Consider the following 12593-nt stretch of genomic DNA (forward strand, 5'->3'; position numbering starts at 1 on the left):
ATTTATGGAGCAAAAAGTATGCAATTTTTCATTATGGCCATCATTAAGTATTAAATTTATGATGAAGAATGTACTTTAAAGCATATTTTTCTTCGGTATCATTCAGAATGCGATTCTCTTCTATACTGGACAAATTTTGAACTGATTCCGTAGTGTTATTGCATCACTGGACTTAAACAGGTATTTTTTATCAATTTCATTGATAACAAGGCAACTCACTATATCAAGCTGTATGATGCTTGGTGCATTATTACTGACCAACTATTACACTCTACCTTTAGAAGAATAGTATTAGATCCCAACACATTGAAAAGTTCATGAAAATTTTAAAGTTATGTATGTGGAAAGTTATGTAGAATTTTGAGAAATGGGGTTTTATTGAGTTTTAACGAAAACCGCTTCAGTTCCATAACTAAGGACAATTTGTATAATGTTATATTTTTCCTACACAGTAGAATAGCTATGGAAATTTATGCAAAAAACCAATAATGCTTTTATTGAAAAATAAAAAAGATATCACACAAATAAGGTGTCCTCTTTATAAAATGAACAGTCCTTAGAATTGTGTATTATTCTGAATTTTATATATTGTATATTATTCTGAATTATTTATATATTGTATATTATTCTGAAGTAATGCGGCACAGTTAGCTTGATTGCATAACTACACTGAAATAAATTTTGTTGTGGAGACTACCGATTCCATAGTAAAATTACTAACCGTACATATGATTCTCAACCGACAACAATTTCCAGTTAATTCTACTAAAACACTGTCAACTTGACTAGCAGTGCAGTTAACATTACTAAAAATATCTTAATTTAACAAACGAGCATTGCATTTTTAATCACACTGTGTTGTAAAATGCGTGTCCAGGAAAAATTAACAATGTTTTGTTGTTGAGACGAATACGCTTTTAGTTGAATTTACTACAATGAATTGTAATTTCAGGCATATTTCAGTTACCTTAACAGATTTTGCTGTCGGTTGAGAATCATAGGTACGATTAGCAATTTTACTATGGAATCAGTAGTTTCCACAACAAAATTTATTTCAGTGTAGTAGGCGTTAATAGGATTGAGACACTGTGCTGTGAAAGTATGGAAGGGAAACGGCTTTTTCCACCCGTTTCTGTTCTAGCGATGGCTATACATGAGTTGTGTATGTAGAGAGGAGGTAGAAAGCATACAGAAAGATACAAAGTAGGAGGAAAGGGACGAGCCAGGGATTGAACCCAGGACCTTCTGCATATGAATCAGAAGCGGTAGCCACTAGACCACCAAGCCCGTCTGATAAACAAAATAGGGCGGAATTAGAAGGTACAAAACTGATTTCACTCATCCCTGATAAAAAATATCATAAAAATACGATAAATTTTATTGTTACAACACCATTTTTTCGAAAAATATTCACCATTAAACGTATTGTAATTTACACGGCACACTCACCATCACCCCTATTGTTCTGTACCATTCGGCGAATGGTAAATGGCACTTTTACAATAAAAAATGGTGGTCGTTATGTATCTTAACCATGAAATTTTGAGAAAATTTTCATACACTTTTTTGCGAAAAACAATATAATGTATTGTGTTTTTATGAGACATTTTAGGGCAATTTTCAAAAGATAACAATATATCTTAATGATTTTTCATTGTTCTTGGCGTCAAATGAATCGTTGTTACAATAAAAATACAATAATATTTGTTGTTATTTGTAAGCAGTTTTAGCTTGTGAAAATCCATAGAATTTATATTTCCTGCTAACATTTATATCCAGCATTTACGAGCACTAACGACCGCCAGAATGATATGTACATTTTATGATAAGAATCAAATACTCTGATGTCTGTCTGGTATGTATTGCTTGGCAGCTGTTGATAAGATCTATTATCAATCGTTTCAAATAACTGCCGAATTTCACAAGTCAGACCTCAGGTCGTATGATCCATACCATAAATCGTTCACAATTCATGTGGCCATTAGTATCTGTAAATGCTGGAGAAAAATGTTACCGAGAAATATGACCCAACTAACAATCACACATTTTACAAGCACCTTTACGACGAATTGATTCAGCATGATGCTGAATAACATTTGGATAATTTTTTGGCACAACCTTTGTTCGGGTTTTGTTCACTCAAATTTGGAGAAACTATAAAGCATAGTGTTGTGTACCAACTGAACTGTTTGTTGTTAAATCGTATTACAACTATATAGTAAAGCTGTTGGGGACGTTACGCCAAGAAGAGAGAGAGAGAGAGAGAGAGAGAGAGAGTAAAGCTGTTATTCAGCATTAGCAAAAATAATTAAAAATTAAAAAGATGCAAAATTTTTCAATTTCCACGAGAGTTTATGATTGGAATTTAATGCTGTGAACAAATGTTCTGAAATAATAACTACACATAAATTTACCTAAATCCAGATTCGAAATCGTGACCCGTCGATTGCCAGCCGCATGCCTTCCTATCTGTGCCATCCTAGAGATGATGAATTGCAGTGCTCAAATCAAAACATAAACTTCCCGTCGTTGAATAATGATCAGACTTCGACTCCTGTTCAGCAGTGGTGAATTAGCACAACATTAAGGTTAACGACTGAACAACAGATTAATTCAGCTGTTGTTCAGTAAAAAACACGTGTTTTTCATCATGTACTCTGAGTCGAAGTATGATGAAACGAAAGCGCTTATTTGACTTGTGAAAAACACATTATACAGATACATGTCCTAATTTTGACATGAACTTAACAAGAAGCAGAAAAAAGTCTTGTTAATCTAAGTTGTAAAGGAATTATTGTAAGTCGAATAAAAATCTTATTAAACGCTTGAAAAGTGGTTTGAATTATCATTGTTAATACCAATACGAAAAGTTGAACATTGGCTACTTTTTCAATTGAAATAGCATTTGTACAGTAATGTGTACAGCATAATTTTAGTTCAGCTATAATTGTTTGCGGCTGGCGATTGTTAGTTGGGGAATTCTTTGGTTTTTCAAAGCCGAAAACTGTTTACATAACAACAAATATTTTTGTATGTTTGTTTTAACATCGGTTCAATTGACCCCATTAAACTAATTGTATTTGTATTGTTATCAATGATAGTTTACTATATACTAGATTCCTTTAATTAATTGGGAAACATTAGAAAAATCATTGTTCATCTTTTTCTTGTCGTAACGTCCTCACTTGGCTAAAACCTGCTTTTCAGCTAGTTTTCTATAAGTACTTCCTCAGTTATTCATCGAGAGCTTCATCTTCCAACACGGCTTGATGTCTGTCAGTCGTTGAAGTCTCAGCGAATAACATTCGATAACCGAAACTTCTACTGTACTCAAATTTAAAACTAAACCTAAAAAAATATATGTCAAATGATTTTGTATTTGATAATACAAACATGATCCAAGCAACAATAATATTTATTGTTATTTATTTGTTACGAATTGTTTTTAAGTGTAATTGAGAAATAAACTCTTTTTTAAATAAAAAGTCCATGAGAACTTTGCAGGCACTTTTGCAACTATATAAAAACAACTTAAATAAATGTTTACTGATAGTAACTTTAAATTATTATAGAACAATTGAAAAACAATCGAATCAATTAGTCACTAATAAAGCTAATGACCACTTATTGTACGAACTATATGGGCACAGACAAACAGACGTAACACTCTGATAATTGTCATCGTACACCGATTTAACGGTCTTTTTCAAAATTTGATAGTTGGCCAACTGCCCAACCGTGGCGCTCGCATAGTTTTTGTTCGAGTTTGACGTTTGCTCACTACCGCCACCTAGTTGGAGGTCGGCCAAACTTAGTCCTTTTAGCATTGGGCGAATATGTTTCCGTGACTATGATTTGAATCGAAAAATGTTCGAAGTGTTACGTCTGTTTGTCTGTGATATGGGCTTGTTTCAATTGTAAAAAAGTAACAATATATCCACAGAGTGTGATATATCTACTATGTGTTTTATTGTGAACAATAAAACCAGTCATATGTTAATAATATTTACCATGTAATGAATGGTAATTTTTTATCCGGGATTCGAAGAGTTCGAAGATAATTAGGTTTATTTTACTCGCGCTTTTCAAAAGTTATGGGAAGAATATTTCAAAACATGGAAAACATTTTAGATTGAAGCTTATCTTATTTATACCACAGAGAACAGACATCCAGGCTAGAACAAATTTCATTCGGAAAGTTGTGTAAGGATTTGAATCTTTACTTTAGTAAGGTTGCAAACCAATACATGATGACACCACTAACGCCACCAAACACCATATTGCCACAGTCAGTGGTGAATTGAAACATTTCAAGTGGTGAATTAAATTAGTATGGGAAATTAAGCGATTGCAGCGCCACGCTATTGCCACATGTGTTGCCGATTTCAAATGGCCGTTAAATTCCTTACACAGTTTCGGAACTGGACTTGGATGTCTGTTCTCTGTGTTTATACATGAGCAAAATTTCATTTGAATTTGTGCCGGAAATGCTCGTAGCGTAAGTCCAACTCAGCCACTGAGTAGAATATTTTTCTTGTGCACATCTCCCTTGCAGCCCTCTTGCGACCACCACCTACAAACACTCTTCTCTCATAGCCGAGACATAACCCTTTTAGCCGCCGACACGATTATTAAGCCGCTCGGCGGCTGCAATCGTTTGTCACTTTTTTGCCTATGGTGTGCATGTGTACGTGCCTTGTTTACAAATTTCCACCCATCGCATCGCCAGCCACAGCCACATCCAGTTTGTGAACGGGGAGGGATTGTGATCTGAGACATTGTGATTAGTCAGCTGGCCGTCGTCGAATGTAAACGCGAGATTTCCCCGTTCCTTTTAGTCGCGCTTTGTGCCTGCATCTGCATCCATGATGCACTTTTACCTACTCTGAATCGCATTTTAATCATCAAGAGCGCATTGTGTGCATGTCACGCGAGTTAATCAAATTAGTTTATCAGTTCGCTCAGTGCGTCGTAGCGTCGTCGTCCGCCCATCGATCCGCGAGCAGCATCGTCAACTTGACCTAGAAGGAGGCAGTCGAGCGATTTGCGTTTTGATTTCGCTTATCACCGAGCGATGTGTTGTTCTCTGTGATAACTCCTTTGAGGAGCGTGCGATCCGTAATAAGGGCATTGCTTTGTGTTCCATCCCAGTCGGAGAGAGCACGGAGGAAGTGAATGCGGGACCGTTTACTGTCGTGGGTGCGCTTCAGATCGCGAGGTGATAGTACGGCGATGGATTATGCAACGAGAACAACCCGCAGGCCGCTGCTCCAGGACGAGGATGAGGAGGACAGCGAGGCCACCTTCGTGGACGACAACATTTATGCGGGATCTATCAATGCAGGCTCGGTGAGCAACATTCCAACGACGGCCACTGTGGGGATTAGAAGTGGAGTACGGAACCGCACTGGCGATGACGGGAGTCTGCGGGTAGCACCGGTGGACAAGTACAATTTTACCTATGCAGTATTCTATCTACTCGGCATGACGACCCTACTGCCGTGGAACTTTTTCGTCACTGCCGAAGAGGTAAGTGTACGGATTATTATGTTTGCATACAGGGCTGGTAGCAGTGATGCAGCTGCAGAGGTGCGCGGAAGGAATTTCAATATTTCGACCGAGTTGGTGGAACCAGTTCCCCCTCTGCTATTTTGAAAGATTGTAGCGTACATACGTTTAGACCAGTGATCCAAAATGTACTATCAAAAACTGTAGTTTGCATGATAATCGTGGATGTATGGTCTTGACTATCATGCAACAAAAACATTCACGTATGACCAGATGAAATATTCATGGGTGACTGTGACATTTTTTTAATCACGGCAAAAAATGTAGTGGATTTTCAAATTGAGTGAACCAATGAAATACCAGTGGTTCCGAAAACTGCGAACGGGACATGCGTATAACTTAGGAACCGGAAGTGTGAAGAAGCGGAGACAAAGATTTTCGGATTGTGCATTCCGAGGGTCATAACCACCAATGGAGCAGGGGAACAAAAGTTAGTGGCTCCCAACTGAATAGTTACGGCCCACGTCTAACAAATCAAAAAGTCTCATGCCATACGGATATTTTCAGACCTGGCTAATTGAGCTGATGTTGAAACCCGATATCCTAGGCCATTTTGGAATTAAATATGGCGCTTGGGGTTTCTGGGACAATACAGGGACACTACTGAGGGTTTCCGCCATCGTCAAAAACGCCTTTGTAACGACTTTGAAATCAAATCCGCTGAAAATGCTCTGAAGATTCTTGGAATGTCTCCAAAATCCCCCTAAAATCCCCAGAAACCCCATGTAACGCACCTCAGACCCTCCGAAACCCCAGAAAACGCCATGTAACGCCTCCGTAACGTTTCTGAAATCCGCCGAAAATGCTCTGAAGCTTCATGGAATGGCTCCAAAATCCCCCTAATACCCCCAGAAACCCCATGTAACGCACCTCAGACCCTCCGATACCCCAGAAAACGCCATGTAACGTCATGTAACGCTTCCGTAACGTTTCTGAAATCTGCCGAAAATGCTCCGAAGCTTCATGGAATGGCTCCAAAATCCCCCTAATACCCCCAGAAACCCCATGTAACGCACCTCAGACCCTCCGAAACCCCAGAAAACGCCATGTAACGCCTCCGTAACGTTTCTGAAATCTGCCGAAAATGCTCCGAAGCTTCATGGAATGGCTCCAAAATCCCCCTAATACCCCCAGAAACCCCATGTAACGCACCTCAGACCCTCCGAAACCCCAGAAAACGCCATGTAACGCCTCCGTAACGTTTCTGAAATCTGCCGAAAATGCTCTGAAGCTCTTTGGAATGCCTCCAAAATCCCCCTAATACCCCCAGAAACCCCATGTAACGCACCTCAGACCCTCCGAAACCCCAGAAAACGCCATGTAACGCCTCCGTAACGTTTCTGAAATCTGCCGAAAGTGCTCTGAAGCTCTTTGGAATGCCTCCAAAATCCCCCTAATACCCCCAGAAACCCCATGTAACGCACCTCAGACCCTCCGAAACCCCAGAAAACGTCATGTAATGCTTCCGTAACGTTTCTGAAATCCGCCGAAAATGCTCTGAAGCTTTTTGGAATGCCTCCAAAATCCCCCTAAAACACCCAGAAACCCCATGTAACGCACCTCAGATCCTCCGAAACCCAAGAAAACGCCATGTAACGCCTCCGTAACGTTTCTGAAATCTGCCGAAAGTGCTCTGAAGCTCTTTGGAATGCCTCCAAAATCCCCCTAATACCCCCAGAAACCCCATGTAACGCATCTCAGACCCTCCGAAATCCCAGAAAACGCCATGTAACGCCTCCGTAACGTTACTGAAACCCGCTGAAAATACTCTGAAGCTTCTTGGAATGCCTTCAAAATCCCCCTAATACCCCCAGAAACCCCATGTAACGCACCTCAGACCCTCCGAAACCCCAGAAAACGCCATGTAACGCCTCGGTAACGTTTCTGAAATCCGCCGAAAATGCTCTGAAGCTCTTTGGAATGCCTCCAAAATCCCCCTAATACCCCCAGAAACCCCATGTAACGCATCTCAGACCCTCCGAAACCCCAGAAAACGCCATGTAACGCCTCTGTAACGTTTCTGAAATCCGCTGAGAATGCTCTGAAGCTTCTTGGAATGCCTTTGAAATCCCCCTTAAACCCCCTCAGACCCCAAGTAACGCCCTTGACACCCTCTAGCACGAGTTATCCGCATTTTTCTTTCCCAGTTTTCGGAACCACTGGAACTCCAACTCTACATTTCAAAACTGTCATTTCGTACTCCCATCATCTTGATTTGTGTTACAATCATGGTGCCAAATGCTACATTTATGGTAGACGACATTGATGCATCGACGGCAGCATGAATGTAGTGTGTGACGGTAGTATGCAACATTAGTCATGACGGTAAAGGCGTTGCGACGATAATGAAAAAAATGTACTATACGGTTCACTGGTTTAGACATAGATTTCCGCTACTAACCCTGTGCACATCATTATCGTGAACTTATGATAAGAGTTTTCGTTTTGTTTTCGTTCCACTTTCAGTACTGGCACTACAAATTCCGCAACATATCAAGCAACGATACCAACGTGCTGACGCCCCGGCAACTGGAGTTTCAATCGGATCTCAGCATAGCGGCATCGGTGCCCAGCACATTATTCCTTCTACTTAATGCCGGCTTCGGTCACTACATTTCGCTGCGGGTACGAATGGCCGGTTCACTGGTGATGATGTTTTTGATATTCATCGGAACGACGGCCCTAGCGCAAGTCGACACCGATCAGTGGCAGGATGCATTCTTCTTGCTCACACTCACATCGGTTGTCGTTGTGAATGGTAAGTGATGCATAAAGAAACAAGACCTAATAACTATGTATGTACAAAAGCTCAAAATGAGTCATCATTGTCATGTGTTGTGCCCGAGTCATAGAACATGGGGGCCACTGTGATAATCAATTTAGCTACCTATTGCCAGGTTGTTGAGATATTTATTATTACTTTTATCATATACCAAATAGTTTCTGCAATCCTTTATCTGCTCATGACTTGCTTCTCATTTTAGCATTTTCGGCCATCATGTCCGGCAGCCTGTTCGGAATTGCGGGTCAATTCTCGTCCGATTACATGTCGGCGGTAGTGAGCGGCCAAGCGCTCGGTGGGATATTCTCTGCGCTAGCTGAGATCATTGCCCTAACATTCGGCGCCGCTCCGACCGTAACGGCCTTTGTGTTCTTCATAGTGGGAACGCTGGTGCTCCTGTGCTCTCTAGTGCTGTACGTGGTGATGTCCAAAACGTTGTTCTTCAAGTACTACACCTCGCCTCGAACGTTGATGAAAAGCTCTCTGGATGTGGACGATATGACACGGGAGCTACTTCCCCGACAGGAACCCACTTTTATGGGCGTACTACGAAAGATTTGGCTTTTTGGATTCTCCGAGTGGCTGGTGTTTGTAACGACGCTATCCATCTATCCAGCCGTCACCATATTGGTCGGTTCGCAATCTCAAAGTCATCCTTGGAAGGATGTATACTTTTTACCCGTTGTCAACTATCTCCTATTCAACACCGGTGACTACCTCGGAAGGGTTTGCGCCGGTTCACTAGAATGGGTACGTTCTGGAGTTATAGATATTCCTCTTGGAAAAATATCTAATTTATGTTTCCAATTCGCAGCTGTCTAACAGCCCGTTCCTGCTGAGCGTGGCCACCATCAGTCGTATTGCATTTGTCCCGATGATGCTACTATGTAACATCCGTCCGCATCACAGCTTTCCGGTAATGATCCACTCGGATTACATCTTTATTGCGCTGATGGCGGGATTTTCGCTGTCCAACGGTTACATTGCCAACATTGCCCTAATTGGAGCCCCGAAAGCAGTGGATCAGGAAGAGAAAGAGATGGCCTCTTCGATGATGGCCGCCTTCCTGGGAGTGGGACTGGCTTGTGGTTCCACGATCAGTTTCATGATAATCGAGATGATCAAGTGAGCATCCGGCGAGCGAGAGAAGGGCGCGTGAGTTCAGGGTAAGTCTACACACTGACAGATCTGCGATATTGAAGTTAAGATTTATAGTTCAGAAAGAGGAAGAATGTGTTTTTGACCAAGCAAGAACTTATATATGTAGGATATGTTTTGAAATAATGGCTGATATTATATTTGGCGGGAGGGTACTTGTTTTATCTCTAGGATTTAGTTATCATATTTATAATAGCGAACCCAATCAAAATCACTGTCTACACTGGAGTATATGCCGGAATATACAATAGCAATGCTTACAACAAATGTAATGTCGTCCATGGAGCAATGCGAACTAGTTTTAGTTCATATCACATGCCCTGACGTCACACTTTCCGTGACGATGTCTTGTAATAACGATTGCACGTTACAACATCCTGCCACAAGCATCTTGTGTAACATAAATAAGGCGTTAAGCAAATGGAAAGGACTTATCATGTCGCGATTAATCAGGATTTGTAAAATGATTTACACAAATGCTTGGCATTGAACTGATTGATAAAGGGCTGTCTGGCATTAGGCAGAAAATGTAGCGCTTGTTATGAGATAGATTTTACCCAATATAGTTTGTACCTATCTTAAGCGTTCTAGCAAAGATGTCCGATTAACAAGATGGCCGGCCATGTGACAGCACACCCTGAACAAATCGGAGAAAACACATCTTTTTAGCTATGCTGCTGCCACCTAGGGGAAGAATATAGAACTACTTAAAGAGAAAAGTGGTGGCACACTGCGATTATCTTATCATTGGAGTGCAACTGACAGTTTTGGGAAGAAATAAAAATTGTGAATGTGAATGGATGTTGCGAGAAAAAAAAAAATGGACATCAGTCAACATTCAGGACCAGCCAGTAAAATATCTAGGAAAATGTGCAAACTCACGGTTAAGTATACCATGGTGAAAATCATCAGTCTGACAGCTGCGGTAGCTTTTCAATCTTCCGTAAAGTGGAAAATTTTCTCTAAATTAGCAATAGTCATCATTTTTTATGTACTTCCAAAAACAATAATAAAAATTACGGATTTTATGCCAATGTGTGAAAAAATACCAAGTCCCCTGGGCTTGGTTTATATCTTCCAGGAAGCATTGAATTTCGGCATATGATCATTGTGCTTTGCAGTGTTGATTGGTTGAACTAAATGTAGATTCAATGGTAAAATTTTAAAATCAGTTATTTCAATCATCTGATATAGTGATTCCAATCATACTACGGCATAGCACGGCGGTATTTTGTCGAAATCACTTATGTATCGGGAAAATATAATTCCAAGCTGGTGAGAATATTACGCCTTGATATGATCCCAGTCAGACCCTTGATGGGACAATAATGTGGGATAGTTGTGGAAATACCATTGAAGGTGGTAATATTCTCCGAGGCTTATGAAATCCAACAGGGCGCGTGCATTAGGCTGCGGATCTATGCTAAGGGAGATCAGTAGCATCTGTGCAAAGTAGGACAAAATGCCGTTCTACGAAAACGCAGTGTGAGTGATCTCCTATGGTGCTGTAGTACTACAAATGATCTCATTCTCTGGGAGTTCTAACCTGAGCTATTCAGTATCTATCTAGTCCGTAAATAGTAAAACAACGACCATAAGCAAAACAGCATAACAGTTTAACGTTAAAAGCAAATACTTTCTAAATTTGATAAGGTTTTGAAGACAAACACGAGATGAGTATCATATTTTCATTTTCCAAAGAATTATTAGCATAATCGTAGGCTGGACATAGGGTCATGTCAAGCAACAGATTCAGTACTACAAATCCACGCGGACAATTTCATTACAAACTATTGATTCTCGTCGATCTTATGACGGAATGGCTCAGCTATGCTGCAAGATTCTAGATTAGGGTCCGTTCATAATACACATAGGCAATATTCGGTGACTCTCTCTTTCCCTCATAAAGTTGTGTCCGTACGTGATTTATGAACGGTCTCCTAACTAAAATAAACATACATTTTTTTTTCTCTCTAATGGGGCACCCAGAGAAAAAATCTTCATAATAATACAACCATTGCTATATTACAAATTATTTTACTTACCGCAAATAGAAAAGAACACTAAGAACGAAAACAAACATCAGTAATGGAACGAATGAAATTCAATGGAGGCGTAGCAATGGTACGGCTAATACCAGGAGACGGACACTGCCTATTTGCTTCTCTGGTGAATCAATATTACGGATACAACATCAATGAACAGTGCCACAAGGATGAAATCAGAAATCTTCGTAGAAGGATAGTGCAACACACAAAAAACAACAGGAACCGATTCCAGACATGTCTAGAGCAAACTGCTATGGAAGAAGGTTGGAACAGAAACGAAGACATCGAACAAGCAATTGAAGGATTCCTTACAAGACTAGAACACGAAAGAGAATGGGGAGGTGAAGAATCGATTGCGGCGGCGTCGGAGATACTAAAATGTAGAATAGACGTGTTTCACGAAGAAGGACCAATCATAAGATACAATGAGCCGGCGGTTGATAATCAGCTATTGAAAATTGCATATCGACTTAAAACCCGCAATAAGACCAGATACTCTGGAAACAGAATCAGAAATCACTACGACAGCGTGGTTCAAATTCTGAATCTCCAAAGTAGGGAAAACGTGAACGCCGAAACGAATGGAAATCAGTACGAACTACCAATAACTCAATTACATGCCTGGCAAGAAGCAGCAATGCCGAATGAATGCCGGTTCAGCCAGAGAACAACTTCGTCGCAAATGGATCAAGCATCATCACAACCAACAGATGTGGAGAGAACGAAACTAAGGTTCGCTAATTGGAATGTAAGAGGCTGCTCGGATAGAAGTAAACAAGAAACACTTGATTTATGTTTCAAGCTTAAAGGATATGACGTTATTGCACTGCAAGAAACTAGGATGGCTGGATGTACCATAATAACGCAACATTATCACTGGTTCAATGTTAATGATGATGAAGCACTGCGCGATCGAATTGGCGGAGGAACGGCTATTCTGATTAGCAAAGCGCTGTACGAGGAGGGAAGCTTCAAGAAGATAAGCAGCAACTCATGCTCGTTCCGATGTAACATATTAAAAGATCCAGTCATGATCA

The 12593-nt window shown here is 40.5% G+C and overlaps 1 protein-coding gene across 1 annotated transcript; it reads left to right on the forward strand.

Moving 5' to 3' along the window:
* The first annotated feature begins 4778 nt into the window (after window positions 1-4778).
* On the forward strand, window positions 4779-9793 carry LOC109430148 (equilibrative nucleoside transporter 1). The gene is made up of 4 exons (XM_019706181.3): window positions 4779-5529; window positions 8035-8326; window positions 8553-9100; window positions 9165-9793. Exons 1-4 carry the CDS (start codon window positions 5176-5178, stop codon window positions 9477-9479), a joined length of 1509 nt encoding a protein of 502 aa, XP_019561726.2. The 5' UTR covers window positions 4779-5175; the 3' UTR covers window positions 9480-9793.
* The last annotated feature ends 2800 nt before the right edge of the window (window positions 9794-12593 follow it).

The sequence above is a fragment of the Aedes albopictus genome, chromosome 2 (genome assembly GCF_035046485.1).
Source record: "Aedes albopictus strain Foshan chromosome 2, AalbF5, whole genome shotgun sequence".
NCBI lineage: Eukaryota > Metazoa > Arthropoda > Insecta > Diptera > Culicidae > Aedes > Aedes albopictus.

What these genes read in the sequence shown, in the direction of transcription:
- LOC109430148 (XM_019706181.3), top strand. Translation starts at nt 5,176, where the DNA reads ATGCGGGACCGTTTACTGTCGTGGGTGCGCTTCAGATCGCGAGGTGAT. An exon ending in TTTTCGTCACTGCCGAAGAG is followed by an intron (nt 5,530 to 8,034) that starts GTAAGTGTACGG and finishes TTCCACTTTCAG; the next exon opens with TACTGGCACTACAAATTCCG. An exon ending in ATCGGTTGTCGTTGTGAATG is followed by an intron (nt 8,327 to 8,552) that starts GTAAGTGATGCA and finishes TTCTCATTTTAG; the next exon opens with CATTTTCGGCCATCATGTCC.